Source organism: Canis aureus, chromosome 18, assembly GCF_053574225.1.
Source record: "Canis aureus isolate CA01 chromosome 18, VMU_Caureus_v.1.0, whole genome shotgun sequence".
NCBI classification, from domain to species: Eukaryota; Metazoa; Chordata; class Mammalia; order Carnivora; family Canidae; genus Canis; species Canis aureus.
In genome coordinates this window covers 14,967,396-14,986,502 of record NC_135628.1, presented here as the reverse complement: position 1 = coordinate 14,986,502, position 19,107 = coordinate 14,967,396, and the positions used below count along the sequence as shown (strand labels likewise).

Genomic DNA, 19,107 nt, shown 5'->3' with positions numbered 1-19,107 from the left:
GGGAGCATGCTGGGGTAAAGAAGAAAGGAATGGGTGTCAGAAAGGAGGACAGAAAGGGCGAGGCATGAGGGGCAAGGAAAAATTCATAGGTTCTAGAACTTCTCCCATAGGCTGCTGAGCCTCTGCTATGCCTTCCAATATTAATCATCATTTGCCTTCTTCTTATGATAGAAGCAGCTTTGGTTAGCTGAGTGAATTCGGTGAAATGGTTCCTTTGAATATTGGCTTTCAGCATATCCATTTTCAGCAGACTGGCTGCTTCCTTAAATCTGAACCTCCTTGAGTCATGCTAGCAACACCTTTAAGCAGTGGCAGGAAGGGAAGTATTCTTGGAGGAAGATGTCTGCAGAGCCTACAGAAGGATGGGGGTCTGAAAGAGGACTTTACTGAAAAGTCTCAGTAAAACCCGAAGGGCTCCTTTGCTTGCTTAGGGGTTGGAAAGCGATGCCAACTTGTTCTGGTTTGCCCCAGTCTTTCCTGGTTTTAGTACCAAAAGCCTCTAATTTCAGGCAAACTGAGATGGTTGGCTGGTCTTGAGACAGAAGAAGACAAATCAAGGCGGTGTTGAGTGGGGAGGGGTGATACTGTAAGACTCTCTTCAGGGACCGTCTTGTTGAGAGTGTAGTTCATGTGATCTACGGGGAAGAGAAACGGATAGTTGGGAGAAATTACACAGATGTGAGCAGTCACCCCAGGGACCTAATACCAGGGAAGGCCCTTGGTCTGTTCCAGACATCTTGATTATACAATATGTGTGCACTTACTTTTTCTAAACGTGCTTTTTTTCTCTCTCTCTTTTCTTCAGGGAGGCAGGACACAGTGCGTGAGAGAAGTCTGTCCCATTCTCTCCTGTCCTCAGCACCTTAGCCACATTCCCCCAGGACAGTGCTGCCCCAAATGTTTGGGTGAGTGACTGTTTTCAGGTCAAAGAGCAATGTAATTTATTCTTGGGGCTTTCTGCAGAGAGTCTTCATTCATGTTATTGGGGTTCTCAGGTTATCCTAGCTCATGGCTCATTAGAAATAACTGCTTCTTCTAATTATAGGAATTTCTCTCTTTTCTGGTCTCTACAGGGATTTCTTCTCTCTTATCTCCCCTTGTATTCGTAAACCTGGTTCACCAGACAGCCTGGGCTAATAGCTCCTGATGGAGAGAATAGTACTGAAGAAACTGTCTTTCAGGGGACATATGGGGATTAGTAGAAATGAGAAGTCTTTTAAAGGCATGTGAAGTTAACACACAGAGGATATAGACTAGTGTTACTTTTACAGGCAAAAGCATGCAAGAGGGTGACACCAACAGCGAGAGGTTTGGAAAGAAGCAATGAAAAATAACCAAAAAAGAAACAAAAAACAAAAAACAAAAAACCAACAACAAAAAAAAGAAAACTAACCAACAAAAAAGGAGGATTAACCATTTCTTGTTGAGCATTTACTATATCCTAGGCACCATGCGAAGCACTTTATATGCTTTTTCTCATTACATTTTCTCAAGAAATGGGTCTGTATAGGTGCTAGATATATCATCCTGATATGTAATATAGGTGCTACAATTAGAGTTATTGAGGGAGAGAGGAGTAGATTCTTAGTAGGTGGCAGAGCTAGGGAGTTATGGAGTTGATACCTGAACATGACTACATGTGATTCCTAAGCCCATGACTTAAGCTCTGCTTCTCAGCCTCCCTGGTGATGTGGAGAGAGGCACACACATTGCCAGCAGAAAAGAGACAGCCTGTGATGGAGTCTCTAGGGCGAGAGATCCTTTGGCTCTTGTTCATAATACATATGTCAGCTTCTTACATGTGATCTTCAAGCTCATGAGTTAGTTGATGTTCAGACTCAGACTCAAATAAAAGTAGCTTGACCCAGCGTATGAATACAATAGAACATCTTCCACTAGACTCCCCTGGCAACACCACTCAGATCTCCAGGGATCTTTGAGGAGGCTAACACATTTCCTACTCTCCTAGTCACCACTGGCTTTGTGTTTCTGCTTCTGCTGTTTCTTTCCTTATTCCCTTCCTTCTCCTCCTCCATCCCACTCCTGCCTCTCCTTCTCTGCCTCTGTTTCTTTTCCTTCCCCTTCCTCCTCCTCCCTCCCCTCCTCTTTCTTCTCTTTCTCCTCCTCCTTCTCTAGCACATTTTGTACTTCCAGGGACACTGCCTCTTCAATCCTTTCACATTCTGTGGTGCTATTGATTCAAGGCTTGTGTAGTAGATTTTACTGAAGATTTGTAGTCAATGAGGGTGATTACTTTACAGTGAAGGACAGCAAACATCATGAAGTGGAAACTTAAGCTCCCTTTGTTCTTAAAAGGTCTTAACTCTTTTGTTTCTAGTCACTGTTTTTCTCTTTCATTTGGCCTCCAATCTCCTCTCAGTTACTGTCCACACCCTTTTCTGAATCCTCTCTCCTTTTTTTCATAGTTTGCTCTTCTCAATTCCAGAACTTTCTGTTGATGGATGTTTTCATTCCCAGCCCATCACAGCCATAGCCTGAAGTCTGTCTTTCTCCAGGCAAGCTGTCAAATAAAGGTATCTTTTTAAACGAAGGCAGTTTTCTCTTTTTGAGGGATTCTTCTGCTAACTCTTCATCTCATAATGTTTGCCTTCCTTCTGCATGCACACACACATACACATGCACATAATACTTTTTAAGTAACTAGGAAATAATTAAAAGAACAAAGGAGACCTGTTTAGACATGCCTAATTAAAGACATTTCCACTGAGATGTGTGCTTCCTGGGTTGCCAGTGTGTGCTTGTAGCCCTGGCATAGAGTTAGCTGGCTCATTGTGGTTGAAATCATCACGTTTTTGGTCATGGTGCACACAGCATTCCATCTAAACAGGAAAGTCATCACAGAGGAGGTGGCAACTGTGGCCTGACATTGAAGATAAGTAGGCTTGATTAATGCTTTGAAGCCTGTACCGTGGATGTGCTGAGTCAGCTCAGAAGCTTCTCATATGAGCAATGGCTGTTGTATTAAATGCAGATTTTTTTTTTTTTTTTTTGTCCATTTGTGGTCATAAGACAGACTATAAAAGGAATAGCAAGTCTTAGGAAACTTGAAAATCATAATTCTCCCAAATGAGACCTTTTTTGATTGACCTACACCCCAGTAAAATAATGTGGAAATGGATTAAATTAGGCTGTATATGGAGTCTCTGCACCACTCTTTTGAAGGTTTTATCTTATTTGGGGACTTTGAGATTAAGGTAAGATTTTGTGTTCCTCTGGGGTAAAAAGAAACATACCCACACAATAAAAGCCAGAAAGGAAAAAAAGGAAACATTAGGATACTTTCTAGATCCTGAAATCTTAGACTAATTAGGCTTTTGGCTGGTTGGACACCCATTTGCTGTTAAATATTCCTTTGACCAGAATTCATTTACATGACATACCTCTGCTTTTTGTACTGTAACATTCTTTTCCTCTCTTTCTCATTTTCAAGGCAGAGACCCATCAGAGGTTTGTTTACACTGAGCACCCAATGCACCTTTCAAAGTGACACAGCCTGAGATCATGTTGGAATTATATTACTGATAATAATGATAATACTCATCATCTACCACTTATTAGGGGTGTTTAATGAATGCCAGGCTCTGTGATAAAAGCTTTACATCAGTACTTTTAGGTAAAAATTATATTTTATTGAGTGATAGTCTAGGTAATTGCATTTGTTCAGGGGGTAAACTTGTTGAAGAGTCTTTTTGTTCAGTGATCTACTGATGCATCAATCAATCCACCAGTGCCTCCATCTATTTGTTCACCTATTCATTCATTCTTTTATTCATCCATGCCACAGTACTGAGTACTATAAATGTAGTAAAAGCTACAAGCTGTGGGAACCCATGAGTGGGCTGCTTATTCTAAGAGGTAAAAGGGCATCTGAGGAGGTAATGTGAAGCTCAGCCATAAAGAAGATGTATTTTGGTTGGCAGAGAAAGAAGCTTGATTTTATTTATATATTTATATCCTGCCTTTTGTCAAAAAGGATTTCAGGCCACTTATAAAATACATGGAGTACATGTAGTTAAAAGAGGAAAAAGGGCAGCCCCGGTGGCACCGCGGTTTGGTGCCGCCTGCAGCCTGGGGTGTGATCTTGGAGGCCCGGGATCGAGTCCCGCGTCAGGCTCCCTGCATGGAGCCTGCTTCTCCCTCTCCCTCTGCCTGTGTCTCTACCTCTCGCTCTCTCTGTGTCTATGAATAAATAATAAAATAAAATCTTAAAAAAAAAATAAAAGAGGAAAAAGCCAAGCCAGGTTATCACATTTGTAAAAATTGCTTAATTGAAACAGAGCTATTTTTAATTCTTAAAGGATAGAAATATATCTCTGATACATTAATATAGGGGGCAGTGTTTACAGCAGTGAAAAATGACATGACCATCATTTTTATAGTAAATACAAAAAAAGGAAAAAAAAGATATGCTTAGGGATATTGCTTATACTAGAATATCCTAAAACCAAGGTATGATGTGACATAAGTGACTCTAATGGGGTGGGTGGCCTGCACACAGCTTTCTGATGCTTCAGGACCTAGGGGAAAATCTAGAGAAGGGTTGAATTTTATATTTTGCAGGTAATCCTCTAATTTAGTTTATAAGTTCTCACAAGTTTCAAGAAACTCGGGACCTGGTGAGCACATAAGAATACCTGTCTTAGCTGGATTATTAATACTCGCTAGGTGCAAAAATACAGTTATTTGGCTAAATTTTGTTCAACCATGGAAGGATTTTCTGTTGTATACTCCAGTATCCATATTGTAGGTAGAGAGGGTCATGTGTTATTGCAAGGAGGCATTCTTGATACCATTTTGCAGGTGAACTAAGTGAGGCCTAGAGAAATACTCAAGGTCATCAGGGGGTCTATATGTGGGACCCAGATTATAGCTCACTGTCATCTTTTGAGGCAAGTTTACTTCTGGCAGTAAGAACCAAACTAATTATTTAATTCTGCATGTATATTTTATCCTAGCCTTGAAGTTGACTCTAGCAGAAAGATGGAATTTTTCTTGACTCCTATGAATGGTAATTCCAACAATTCTGAGAGCAGCATTTAGTATGTTGCCTATAGGTGTTTTCAGCATTTCACTGGGCCTCCTGATAAATAGATACTGCTTTTAATCTTTTTATAAGAAGAAAGTGTGTAGATGTAAATCTAATGAATGACTATGAATCTTTGATTTCTTAACTCAGTCCCTGATTCAAGTAACATGTGAGGGATGTTTTTATGTGTTCCAGAGAGTAGAAGTTAACATACTGAAAGAAAGGAGGAAATTGGATTGTACTCTTTATTTGGGATTGCTTTTATGGCTCTTTTGGTCACCAATCAAATCTTCACGTAAGGGAAAACCAAGCTAGTTCTACAGAGGTGCGATGCCTTTGAAAGCTTGGGTACTTGGCATGTGGGTTGGAGTCTGCCTTTACGCACATTTTAGGTTAGTGCCATCCATTATACCAAGGACTTATCCTTATTATTTCTCCAACTGAGATGCATTGGTTCTTCTTTTTCTCATTCTAGTTCTTCTTGGGAACTTCTTGCTTTTGCCTCTTCCCTGCCAATACCTTCTTTCTGGATAATTTTAGTTAGTTAGTTAGTTAGTTAGTTAGTTAGTTAGTTATTTTTGTTCTTTAAAATGCAGCTCAGGCATTACATCCTCCAGGAAGTCTCCCTGTCTCCACAGTACCCATATTGGCTTCTTTCCAGAACTTACCATATTGTTGTGTTGAAATAATTTTTTGTAGGTTTGTCCTGCCAGTAGACTATGAGCTCCATGTGGACAGTCAATATGGACCTGGTCATCTTGGTTCACTATGATGGTATTATAGATTTATTGAACTTACCAGATTCAGTGTGGAATCAAATTCTTCCTAACAAAAACTCTCTAAATTAGTGACTCCAGGGGATCCCCTGGGAATATATGGCCCAGGACTATTTTTGTGCACCAGATTTACCTGGTCTTTGTGAGAATGTTCAACATCCCTGTGATATAATTGTTGATGACAAAATGGGAATTCCTGGCTTCTGTCTGGCTTACACCATGCAATTGCTTCCCTCTAGGTCAGAGGAAAGTGTTTGACCTCCCATTTGGAAGCTGCCTCTTCCGCAGTGATGTTTATGACAATGGATCTTCATTTCTCTATGATAACTGCACTGCATGCACCTGCCAGGTAATGTGGTTCTGCGGGCCTGTGGTCCAACAGTGATTGCACTTGGGGTTTTATTGTTAGCATCATAGCCAAACATAATAATGTGTTATTTACCAGAAGGAAGCGTTATCAACACCATTTTACTAGTTGAAATCATACTCAAGGTCGCAAGGAAGTTCGAACAAAGGACCCAAATGACAATTCACTGTTACCTTCCTGGGACCTACAAGTTAGCTCCCAGAGGTGAGAACTAAAGTCTGAGAGGCTAGCTGAGGCACTTTCTAAAATCGGATACATACATGTGGCAGTGTTCTCTGGCTCTAACTATCCGAGGTGAATTCTCTGACACACCTCTCAATAAAAATGACTTTAATCACCTTCCAGAGGAAAGAAAGGCATGGATTTACAGTTCATCACAAGGATAAACCTGATGGTTTGGGAAGAGAGTATTTATATATTGTTCATTGTACCCTTTCTTACTTGAGGTATTGCTTGCTTTTCCCAAAAGGCAAACAGAAGTCTAATGACGGGTAAAGAAAGAGGTCCACGCTCCAGAATCTTAAAGGGCTACACATCACACATTCATTGACTGTGCTTATGCAGTGATTTATTTTTAAAACCAAGAAGAGAATCATCTTAATGGGAGATTTTAGGATCCTTCATTAATGAGAGACCCCAAACATCTGTGTGACATGAATTTAGAATAATACATTTTGGTGGTGATGGTTGTAGTTTTGTTTTTAATAGCTAGAGAGGGAAAGAGAGGAGTTTTGCTCCATGTCAGCGATGAGTCAGTAGCTAGGATTAGGGTTCAGAAGTTCCTGATTACTTGAGGCATGCTTTGTTAAGTAGCATGGACTACTTCAGGGAGGTGGCTGAGTAGGGGCTGAACTGTCTGTTCCCTGGCACTGAACACTGAGTGTTTCCTAAGCCTGAGAATACTTTCCTGAGGCTCCTTCCTCTCCTTTGTGGTTTGTATTATCCTATGCTAAACATATAGCCACTTCTTCTGTTTGCCTTGGCCTCTATCCTCAGGACTTTTCTTCCTCTCCAGGAATTTCACAGGTTATAGCTTCCTCTTGAGGATACTGAACCTTTGATGGAACACATCACATTCCCAATTCTCTGAATTACAGGAAAGCCAGACTGAGAATCCATTATGCTTGCAGTGTTTTGGGTCTCATTGTTTCTTTGAGAGATGATTGGGCAGTACGTCCCAGTGCTCAAAAAAGTGTAATTAATATTGTTCCTTCAAGAGGTTGTCTTTTGTCAGAGTGTGCATTCACAGTCATCTATGGGAAATTGGATGCTTGAAGAATCAGGCCACAGTCATTTTAGAAAATCAGTATTATTTTCTATCTGCTCAGAGCTTCCCTCTTCCCTCTCCAGCATCCATCCCCATCCAGTGGCACAGCAAGTGCAGGAAACAGGACTCTGAGCGCAGTATGGTTTCAGGTCTTTGCACCTTCAGATTTGATGATTCCTCTACCTGGAGATTGTTCTTTCAATTTAATTAGCAAACTCCTCTTCATACAGAACAGCCTATGTCAGATGTTACCTCCTCTAGGGAGGCTCTCCTGACTCACTTAGGCGGGTAATTACCCCTCTTTTCTGTTACCTCTATACTTTAATAACTCTGTTTACCATGTTACATTGCAATTTATTTGTTCACATAGTTCACTCTCTCCTTTTGCTCTGTGAACTCCTTATAGACAGAAGCACATCCACCTACCTCCGTATTCTCATGACTTAAGCTACTGTCAGCTATATGTTCTAATGGGTGCTGTGTGTGTGTGTGTATGTGTGTGTAATAAAAGTCGGGAAATCTACTACCATGAAGTATATATTACTTGAAAGCTAGTGAGCGTCCTGTTTTCAAACTAGAAATCAAGACATGCAGTTTGGCAAAGGATTTTCCCCCCCAATTTATGAATTGACCTATAACAATTTGTATGTGCCAGAAACTGTGCCAAGTGCTTTACATCTTTCATGTAAATTGCAAAGCAGCTACTCACATCTCCATTTTGAAGATGAGGAATTTGGGGCTTAGGGAGATGGATTTGCATAAGATAACGGACCTAATAAATGAACTGGTCTTGTCTGGTGCTAAATCCTATCTGTTATCTGGTGTGGTAAAACCTTAAAAATAAAACACAACTAATGCCATTTTTAAAAGATTATCTCATTGTCATATTAATCTTCGATGGATAAGTCAATTGGAACATAGTAGTAGATGAATACCAGAGGTAGCTCTTGAAGCCATAGGATTAACAGAGAAGCGACAGAAGTTACGTAAGTTGATTTACACAACCTGTTTAAGTGAGTTCTCTCTCATTGCTAACTAAGAGAGGGCCTGGTCTCTCTTCCTTGCACCGTGAGGCGGTCGCCCATCTACGTGGGACACCACCTTCCTCCAACCCTGCCTGCCACCAAGGCTCACCAGTGTTTTGCTCTTACATTCGTTCTGCCTGACAACCTACTCCAGTGAAATTGCCACTTGTTGTCTGGGAACTAAAGAAGCGCACTTTTCTTGAACTGGAGTAGGTTCGAGAAAAGTACACTTCAAGAAAAGCATACTTTTCTTCAGTGTGTTGTTGAATGAATCAGTAGGCACAATTTAGTTGGCTATTGTGTTCAGGTAGTGCCACTTCTTTAGAAAGCAAGTCATACCTCTTAAAGTTACAGGTATAAACTCCTCACTCTCAGGGATTAAGTGGCCTGATTAAGGTGACTTACTTTATAGAGAAGCCCTAGAGCCCAGGTCCAGTTAGTTCTTCCGTGAATATAGAACAAACTGAGCAATTTCATCTTGAGGAAGAACATTAGCTCCTCATTTTTTCTTACTGATTAGATATCATGGCTTTATGCCAAACTCCTTAAAGGTGGCAGAAAGCCCCAGAGGAGACCCAAGAGAGCAATGTTAATGAAGGATATGCAAGAGGAAGGAAGAAGGAAACTGGTTGGCCCACAGTGAGCTGGACTTTTCTTGCCACACACTGGCTGGAGTAGAACCATAAGTTTCTTGAATGTTAAATTATAAACACTTGGGAGTTGGCAAGGGTATGTCACACTTTTCAAAGCTTTGTCAACTTCTAGTCCAGACATTTAATCAACAAATGACATTTTGAAGTGAAAGAAGGATTTATTGCAACAAGTTACAGTAGGATATCTTCAGAATATATTTTAAAGCAGTTAGCTGTGGGCTGTTAAAAGGAATGCCAGGTAGGATGTTTGGTAAAGATGGAAATCACTTTTAATTTCTGTTTTGTCTCTGGGCCCCCAGGACTCCACCGTAGTATGTAAGAAGAAGTGCTCCCACCCTGGTGGCTGCGTCAGAGGGGAGGAGACCTGTTGTGAGGAGTGCCTCCTGCGAGTGCCTCCAGAAGACATCAAGGTGTGCAAGTTTGGCAACAAGATTTTCCGGGTATGTGACAAACCAAGCTCGTGGGAACTTCTATTCTCCACTGAAATGTTAAAGAGCTCCAGACAAAAGACAGACCAGAGTATTCCGTATTTTGTAGACACATATGTCGTGTGTGTTATGCAAATGTAATTATTTATATTGCAATATTATATATACATATATTTAAAATCAAGTGCATGTGGGGGAGAGAAGCAACTGTTTGAAAAAATGGTTTTCTTTGGCTTTATTTTGCTTTTCAAAGTATTTTAAGACTGTGAAATATTATCGCCTTTTCTGAATGTGGTGGGCCCATGATTGGGCGTAAGCTGAAGATAGTTGCCTTGGCGGTGCTATTATGGGCGCCCTTCTGACTAGGGGTAACTCATTCAGTCAGAGATCCTCAGAGTCCCTTTCTTAGATCTTGATGCTTCTGTAGCTTAATACTTTTAGAACTTTTTCATGAAGCTAAGTTTTCAAAGAGAGATTGTTCTCACTTGGAAGATGTTCAGGTGAGGATGTTGATGCCAGCACAGCTGTGGAGCGAAGGTGAGAGAGCCTTGCCCCAACTGAGCCAGCAGGACTGTCTAAGGACCATCTGTTCCTCGTCAACTGCTACCCATAGTTTTCTGTTAGCATAGCTGTGCAGTGACCATGTAAACAGGTTGAAGATTGTTGTCTTTGCCCAAAGGGATTTCCATCTGGTCTGTACCTGAAGGTGCCACCTCAGGACATTCTTGAGTCTGAGGTCCTCGGAATCAAGTCAGACGTGGGAGCTCCTCATGCTGTACTTAGCCAGATTTCTTTTTATATTGACAAAGTTGGAGGGGGAGTCTTGATTCCTGTGGAATCAGTGTGAAGACATGATGTGTCCTGCCCAGAGGAAGGGGGTCATGTGTGTGTTATAGTTACACAGGCTCTCAGAGCCACTCATGTGTCCTTTTGACATAAAGTCATCCATTTTCCAAGCACCTAGACGCTATAGACTCCCTTTCATGCTGGTGTTGTGTGCAAAGTGTTTTCAAGGCTCCTTTATGTGATGAGGGCTAAAATAATTTACAGAGAGTCATCTTTGCAACACCAAGTCCTAGAAGTGTGCACTCAGATAATTTGGACTATCAGATGCCCTTTATGGTAGATTTGGTTAGGTCTTTCTCTCCTGAGGAAAAAAAGGCTCTACTAGTCCTTCATATAGCTTCAAAAATGAGAAGCAAGAGGAGAAGGAGGAGTCATCATCAAAATCTGAGCTAGTTTCTCTGTTTTTAACAAAACCTGCTACTCATATCTACAAACCCAAGAAGGAATTCTTGGTTTGTTTTCGGACCCAGCTCTGGTGTGTGTAATCTACTTTTCCACAAGCTAGGCCACACATCCTTGCATGTTCTCCAGAGGAACAGGGCTTCTGTGGCTGCATATTTGGCATTTGCATACTATAAATTCAATGAGTCAAAAAATATTCCTCAAAAAGCCCTTTCTGAGCTAGAAAATGTGTTCCAAGGTGCTAGCCAGCTTTTTGGGAGGAGAGTATCAGACAGGCAGAGACACGTTATCTGAGTATGAGTTGCCTGGGCTCCACATACTTGGATGGCTTGCTGATCAGGTGCTTGCCTGGCCAATGACTCTGGTCATAGCCTCTGTTCTTTGTACGTTCATGTCCCATGTGGTCCAGAACCATGTCACATCTGGGAGTAAACTACATGTTTTCGTACACCTCAACTGCTGGTGTCTGGGACAGCTTGAACATTTCAGTTCTATCAAACAGGAAAATTAGAACTTTGCTACTGCATCATGTATGAAGCTCATGTTTGTCCTCCAGGGTGAAGCTAAGTAAACAGTACAGGAGGAGCAAGATACGAATGTGATTTGGTTAGATGCACACAAATTCTTTTTATATTCTGGAGAGGGAGCACACAGACACACATACACACACACACACACCCTCCAATCAGATAGGTGGAGAGAGACACCTCAGGGTAATTTAGTCTGATGATGGATCCCTCACTCAGGGCAAGAAATGCTCTTCTTGGCAAAGAAATCCCAGCCTGTGGGACTAGCTCCCGACAGCCTCCAGCTGATAGCGGAATCCTGTGCTCTCTCCTTCAGGATGGAGAGATGTGGTCCTCTGTTAACTGCACCATCTGTGCTTGTGTGAAAGGCAAGACAGAGTGTCGAAAGAAGCAGTGCGTTCCCATCAGCAGCTGCCCGCAGGTATGTCTGGAATGCAGGTTGACTTTTTCTTTACCTGAAGGTCTTGGGAAACATCCTACGTGTGGCATGGTCTCATGCCATCTTCTGAACGCAGAATCCAGATCCCCTGATACTTCCAGGTTCCCCGGTAGCCACATCCTCCCTTTGTAAGGCCCACTCCTTTTCTGTGCGCTTCCCGCCCAGATTCTCATCTCCCATGAAAATAGCTCTTAACCTTGCACTTGTCCCAAATCTCCTATTTCTCACTGACTTTTCCCCACTTCTTTGTTTTGATGTCTCCAACTCCTGTTAGATCTGCTCTCTTACTCCTTTTACTGGGCTTTCCACTGAATGCCATAACCAGCCTTCGCACGGTTCTCTTCTCTTTCTCTCTTCTCAAATTAGAGATTTCTTCCCCTGGTCATTCAAAGTAGTATGTAGTTGTTTAGTAATAAACTCCACGAGGGGTTTCTCGGGCCATCAGCACCCCTCCCCGACCCCTTTCCTGACATTTTCATACCCTAACCTGGCCTCCGTTGTAGCCCCAAATGGAAATAGTGCCCCTATGGAAATATCTCTTTTCAGAAACCCACAGTTCCAGCTCTGTGAATAAAGCCACCATTATCTTCTAAAGCATGAGCTTCATTGAATTCACCTCGGCAACTTGAAACCTTTCAAGGTTTTATGCATTTTTGGGAAAGTGTCAAACCTATTCAATACCTTCCAGCGAATGAAAAAAAATATATCTATATATTCAGGACATGTCCTCCTTTCTCTGTTATAGACAGCTTTTAATTTTATTCACATCTGTTATTATTATAAACAAAAAGTTGCTGTTTTTACTTGAGTGCCAAATGAGGCACAAAAAAACAACAGCTGTTGCTATTGCACAACTGAAAGAAGGGGGGAGAAAAAAAGGAAAAAAAAAACCCTAATTAGTCTTGCTTTAAAAAGCCTCAGACATAAAACTGAAAACCTCCTATAAAAGAAAAAAAAAAAAGGAGATACAATAAGTAGACTTGAACATGGTCTGCTTATAAATATTCATTGGGAAAAAGGGGATCACATCATTTATGCCAGTCCTTGGGGAACCCTCACTGCTAATGAAGTCCTGCAGCACATGTTGGTAATAATGGGCTTCCTTATTCTACAAGACAAAAACAGGATGCTGTGCCAACCTGGTGGCTCAACTAACTAGCCTCCACAGGCCGTGGTGGGGTTTTCAGCTTGACTCGAGGCTCGCCACTTGTGGCAGGGTTGATGGGTTTCATTGTCCTCTTGCTGTGGGGAGGTCAGCGTTTTTTATGTCAGCGGCATCTCGTTAGCATCTCCTCTTGGAGGACCTCCTCTGAGCCAGGAGCATCCATCTCTCCAAGTGCAGACCTCTCCCCCGCCTCACCCCCTTCCCGGTCTTGTCAAAGCTTGTCTGGGCCTGGCTCCTGCCCCAGGGGCCACCTTTCTGTTTCTGGGCATCTTTCCAGCTGTTGCTCTGGTTCACACTTTCCTTCCTCAGGGGCCAGCACAAGGACTTTGGAAGATAACTTAGTTCTACCATGGAAATCCTGTTCAATGCTTGTTTCCCCTCCCTTGCATTGCCTTGGGAAATTTAATTTAATTTTTTTTTTTTTTTTTTTTTAAGAAGCAGACTATATTCCCTGCTCTATCCCTCCTGGCTACTACTCATCTCTCTTTCCAGAAGTATGTGTGCCCTGTTGAAGAAGGGTTTTATGGTTGGATTTCCTGTCTATCCTCCCTGGCAACCCCATCCCCCCTCAGCCCCTTCCCCCACCCTTACCCCAGCCCTGAGGCAAAGGAGAGCCTTTTGTGAGAAGGGCTGTGGCAGGTTCCATTGGGGACAGGGTGTTACAACACTGCCCTCTCATCATCACTGATACGTACTAAGACTTTCCCTACAGTCCCAGGACTTACCCTGTTTAATGTTGGGACTATCCCCTGAGTTGGGTGCTATTACAAGACCTTCTTCCCAGTGAGGTCACAACATGTCCAGAGTTCCATAGCTTGGGAGCCTAGACTTCATAGCTTGGGCTGGATTTATTACTCATGTGATTCAGTGAGATTACCAGCTCCACTCAGTTTCAGGAGAAGAGAGATGGCAGTTTCTGCCAAAGAACAGATGTAGGGGCTCATGTTGTCACCCTTTGTTGGGGCCTTTTGGTTCCAGTAGTTTGGCCTCCTTCCGACAGAGCACTTTACTGAACTCCCCTGGGGCCACCACACCATTGGCCTGGGCCCACCTCAGTTGATTTTGTCTTCAACTGTTTTTAGTCACAAGAAACGAAAGGGGGCCTCTGTGCCAAATAGAAATCGATAATCAAGCTCTAGCAATGAAAATATGTCAAAATGCCCCAAACCAGGGGGTGCTGATTGAAGCTGAGTTTTATTTTTTATTTTTCTGAAGCTGAGTTTTAAATCTCATTCAAAGTTGTCATAGCCTTTAATGTGCCATTTAGGCCTGGCTGCTGCAAAAATGAATCAGACGTGATTCTGGTTCTTCAATTATCAACCAACATTTTTTAAGTCAGTATGATTTTTTTTTTTGAGTACCTAAATCTATTCTTTATGCAACTGACCACTAGTGGCCATTGACCACATTTCTTTTTCTCTGTGAGTCTCATTGAGTCAGAGATAAGACAATGCCATTCTCTGATATCGACCCTGAGAATATGTTTCCTCCTTCTAATGCCATGCACTAAAAAAATTAGAAGAAATGGAAAATAGGAGTTATATTGTATTTCCAGAAAGGTAATGGAAAGTTACTCAGCATTTCAAAACCCACAGCTTCATTGGCTTTGACTACATAGCCGTGTCTTAACATGGATAGCATACCACTTTCTGAAAGAAGAAATCTGACTGAATTTGTTCTGAGGCACAGATATCGTCCATGTCCACGGTCCTGCACTCGGGATGTGATTTATTGTTTGGGCCTCTCTGAAAAGCAAAGACAGAATGGAGGCCTTACGTGGATCAAGAGGTTGATAGACAATTCCCATTTTTATGCGCTGTATGCTTGGTCTCCTGAGGGCTAGTTTGGATATCACTGAAAAAGTTGAATCCAGACTGTCTCCATCTTCCTCCCTTGTGAGAAAAATCACACCAATGAGTCCTTTGGATATTATATTTCTCAGAGGGTAAGGACAGGAAAGTTTTCTGAATGACTTTGCCCAGCATTAGAACCTGATACTTCAAAGTTCATTTTTGCCATCATCATCACTGTCTGGGTATGGTATCAAGTTCAAATACAGCTTGGACAGCTTTCATTGGTTTAACTGGTATTAGGTTTAAAAAAGAGTTTTTTCTCCAGCAGACCCTGTTGCTTAACATTAAATTTGTTTTTTTCCCCTCTTGATTAGGGTAAAATTCTCAACAGAAAAGGATGCTGCCCTATTTGCACTGAAAGTAAGTTTATTCCTTTGGAATTTGCTATTAAGATTTGTTTCACACTTTGTAATTCCACAGGAAAAATGGTGGTATAAGTTTTTGCACATTTTGTGTCTCTTGATGTGGGCTGGGATCACCCCACTTTCCTACAGACATTGTAAATCAATTTATGATCCTCTTATAAAAGCACAGTTGAGATATTTCCATTACAGTTTGTTGCTGATAGAAATTTAGAAGTTCAGTGGTCTGATCAGGTTTTCAGAAGGACCAGATAACTTAATATACATTTTAACTAATAGCATCTGCAGTCATAGCAGTTAGGGTGATATCCAGTAAAATAAACAATATACATAATCGGGGAGAGATTTCCCTTCTATTGTCATAAAGCCAAACAGCTACACTTCCTCTTCCCCACCCCCATCCCCACCCTCTTTACCTTTTCACCTGCACGCATCCAGTCTTACTGTTAGTGAAATGAAATGAGGTCTTTAGACTGGCAATGGTTTGGCCATCCTGTTATTTTCAAATTGAGTTTTTGAAGGTTCTCTCTAACATGGCTTAATTCTGAAAGCTGGCTGAGGCTGTACTGCTAATCACTCAGATTAGAGCATAGCAACAAGTTCAGTGTTATCCGCACGTATTGGCATATGACTAACAAATTGCCATTTTCGTGCTTTTCAAATTCATAAGGTTTTGAGACAGCTGATATTTTATTATTTATTTAATAAGCTTCGGGTATACAGCTTTATAATTAGACATCTGTATACACTACAAAGTAATCACCACAGGTCCAGTTACCGTCCATCATCATAGAGTTGACCTCCTTCATCTGTTTCACACACACAGCCTCCCCCATCCCCTTCTCTTCTGGCAACCATTAGTCTGTTCTCTGTATCTTTAAGTTTGTTTTTATTTTATTTTTTTTGTTCGTTTTAGATGACCCATAGGAGTGAAATTATGTGGCATTTATCTTACTTCATCTTACTGATTTCCCTTAGCATAGTACCCCCAAGGTCCATCCATGTTGTCACATGCAAGATTTCACTCTTTTGTGTGGCTGAGTAATATTCCATTATAGAAATATACCACATCTTTATCCATTCACGTATCAATAGACACTTGGTTGTTTTCATATCTTGGCTATTTTAAATAATACTGCAATGAATATAACAGTGCATGTATCTTTTCAAATTAGTATTTTTGGGGATCCCTGGGTGGCTCAGCAGTTTAGTGCCCGCCTTTGGCCCAGGGCATGATCCTGGAGACCCAGGATCAAGTCCCATGTCAGGCTCCCTGCGTGGAGCCTGCTTCTCCCCCTGCCTATGTCTCTGCCTCTTTCTCTGCCTCTCTCTCTCTCTCTCTCTCTCGCTCTCTCTCTGTCTCTCTGTCTCTCTCTCTCTCTGTCTCTCATGAATAAATAAATAAAATCTTTAAAAAAACCAAATTAGTATTTTTGTATTTTTCAGATAGATACCCAGAAGTAGAATGGCTGAATCATAAGGTATAATTTTTTGAGGAATCTCTATACTATTTTCCACACTGATTGCACCAATTTACACTCCTGCCAATGGGGATGAGGATTCCCTTCTTTCCATACCCTTTTAAACACTTATTATTTCTTATCTTTTTAATAATAGCCATTCTAACAGGTGTTAGGTGATATCTTATTGTGGTTTTGATTTTCATTTCCATAATAATTACTGATGTTGATCATCTTTTTATGTGCCTGTTGGCCATCTGGATGTCTTCTTTAGAGAAATGTCTATTTGGAGCGACCCTTTGCCCATTTTTTAAAAATTGGGTTGTTTGTTTTTTTGTTGTTGAGTTGTACAAGTTCCTTATATATTTTGGATATTAACCCTTTATGAGATGTATAATATATAAATATCTACTCTCATTCACTAGGTTGTCTTTTCATTTTTAAGATGGTTTTCTTTGTTGTACAGAAGATTTTTAGCTTGATGTAGTCTGCACTTGTTTATTTTTGCTTATGTTTTCCTTGCCTTTGGAGTCAGAATCACAAAGATGTCACTAAGACCAATGGCAATGGGCTCCTTGCCTATGTTTTCTTGTAGGAATTTTGTGGTTTTACATCTTCTATTTAAATCCATTTGAGTTAATTTTTGTGTATAGTGAAAGATAGTGGCCTAGTTTCATTCTTTTGCATGTGGTTGTTCAGTTTTCCTACAATCATTTATTGAAGAGACTGTCTTTTCTCCATTGTGTGTTCTTGGCTCCTTTGTCATACATTAATTGTCCATAAATGTGTGGCTTTATTTCTGGGCTTTCTGTTCTGTTCCATTGATCTGTATTCTGTTTTTGTACCAAAAAATGTGATTATGACAGCTTTGTAGGGTTTGAAATCAGGGAGTATGATATCTACAGTTTTGTTTTTCTTTCTCAATATTGATTTGGCTATTTGGGGTCTTTTGTGGTTCCATGTAAATTTTAGTATCATTTGTTCTAGTTCTATGAAAAATGTTATTGGTATTTTGATAGGGATTGTTTTGAATCTACTGACTGCTTTGGGTAGTATGGACATTTTAACACCATTAGTTCTTCCAAGGCATGAGCATGAAATATCTTTCTGTTTATTTATGTCTTCTTCAGTTTCTTTCATCAGTGTCTTTTGGTTCAGTGTACAGGTCTTTTACTTTCTTGGTTACATTTATTTCTGGATATTTTATTCTTTTTGATATAATTATAAGTGAAAATTTAAAAAATTCTAATATTCTGTTACTAGTATAGAAATGCTACAGATTTCTATATATTGATTTTGTACTCTGCAACTTTACTACATTCATTTATTAGTTCTAATTGTTTTTCATTGGATTCTTTAGGGTTTTTTATATATATTATTTCATCTGCAAATAATGACAGTTTTTTTCTTCCTTTCTGAGTTAGATGACTTTTATTTCTTTTTCTGGCCTAATTTCTTTTTTTCCAACACTATGCGGTGAAAGGGGACATTTGTATCTGGTTCCTGATCATAGAAGAAAAACTTTCAGATTTTCATGGTTGAGTATGATGTTAGCTATAGGATTATCATATATATCTTAATGCTAAGGTATATTCTCTCTATATACACTTTGTTGAAAGTTTTTATTATAAACGGATGTTAAATTTTGTCAAATGTTTTTTATGCATCTATTGAGATTATATTATTTTTATCTTTAATATTGTTAATATGATGTATCCCAATGATTGATTTGTGATTATTGAACCATCCTTGAATCCCTAGGATAAATCCTATTTGATTGGATTTGATTTGCTGGTATTTTTTTGAGGATTTTTGCATCTATGTTTAGTAAGGATATTGGCCTGTAATTTTCTTTTTGTGGTGTCCTTAACTGTTTTTGGTATTAGGGTAATGCTAGTCTCATAACATGTATTTGAAAGCTTTTCCTCCCCTCAATTTTTTTGGAAGAATTTGAGGCTAGGTATTAATTTTTTGAATGTTTGGTAGAATTCACCATTGAAGCTATTTGGTCCTGAATTTTTGTTTCTTGGGAGGTTTTCAATTATTGTTTCCATTTCCTTATTAGTAATTCATCTACTCAGATTTTCTATTTCTTCCTGATTCAGTGTTAGAAGACTATATGTTCCTAAGAACTTATCTATTTCTTCTAGGATGTCTAAAAGCTTGTTGGCATATAATTGATCATCATATTGCCTTATTCTCTGCGATCAATTGTTACTTCTCCACTTTCATTTATAGTTTTATTTCTTTGAGTCTCCTTTCTTTCTTTTTTTTTTTTCTTGACTAGTTTAGCTAGGGGTTTGTCAATTTTTTCAAAGAACCAGTTCTTAATTTCATTGATTGTTCTTATTGCCTTTTTAATCTTGATTTCATTTATTTCCACTGTGATCTTTATTATTTCCTTCCTCCTACCAATTTGTTAACTCCATTAGGTGTAAAGTTAGATTGATTATTTGAGATTTTTCATGTTTCTTGTGGTAGGTCTGTATT

General features: G+C 40.2%; 1 protein-coding gene across 3 annotated transcripts in view; it reads left to right on the top strand.

Annotated features, from left to right (window-relative positions):
* The window catches only part of BMPER (BMP binding endothelial regulator), a 244,030-nt gene that overhangs the window by 126,738 nt on the left and 98,185 nt on the right, over positions 1-19,107 (top strand). For all 3 annotated transcript variants that reach the window (XM_077856229.1, XM_077856227.1, XM_077856228.1), the window contains exons 7-11: positions 806-905; positions 6,063-6,172; positions 9,435-9,575; positions 11,655-11,759; positions 15,110-15,155. In XM_077856229.1, the coding sequence (XP_077712355.1) occupies positions 806-905; positions 6,063-6,172; positions 9,435-9,575; positions 11,655-11,759; positions 15,110-15,155 (502 nt within the window). The remainder of the gene's footprint in view (positions 1-805; positions 906-6,062; positions 6,173-9,434; positions 9,576-11,654; positions 11,760-15,109; positions 15,156-19,107) is intronic.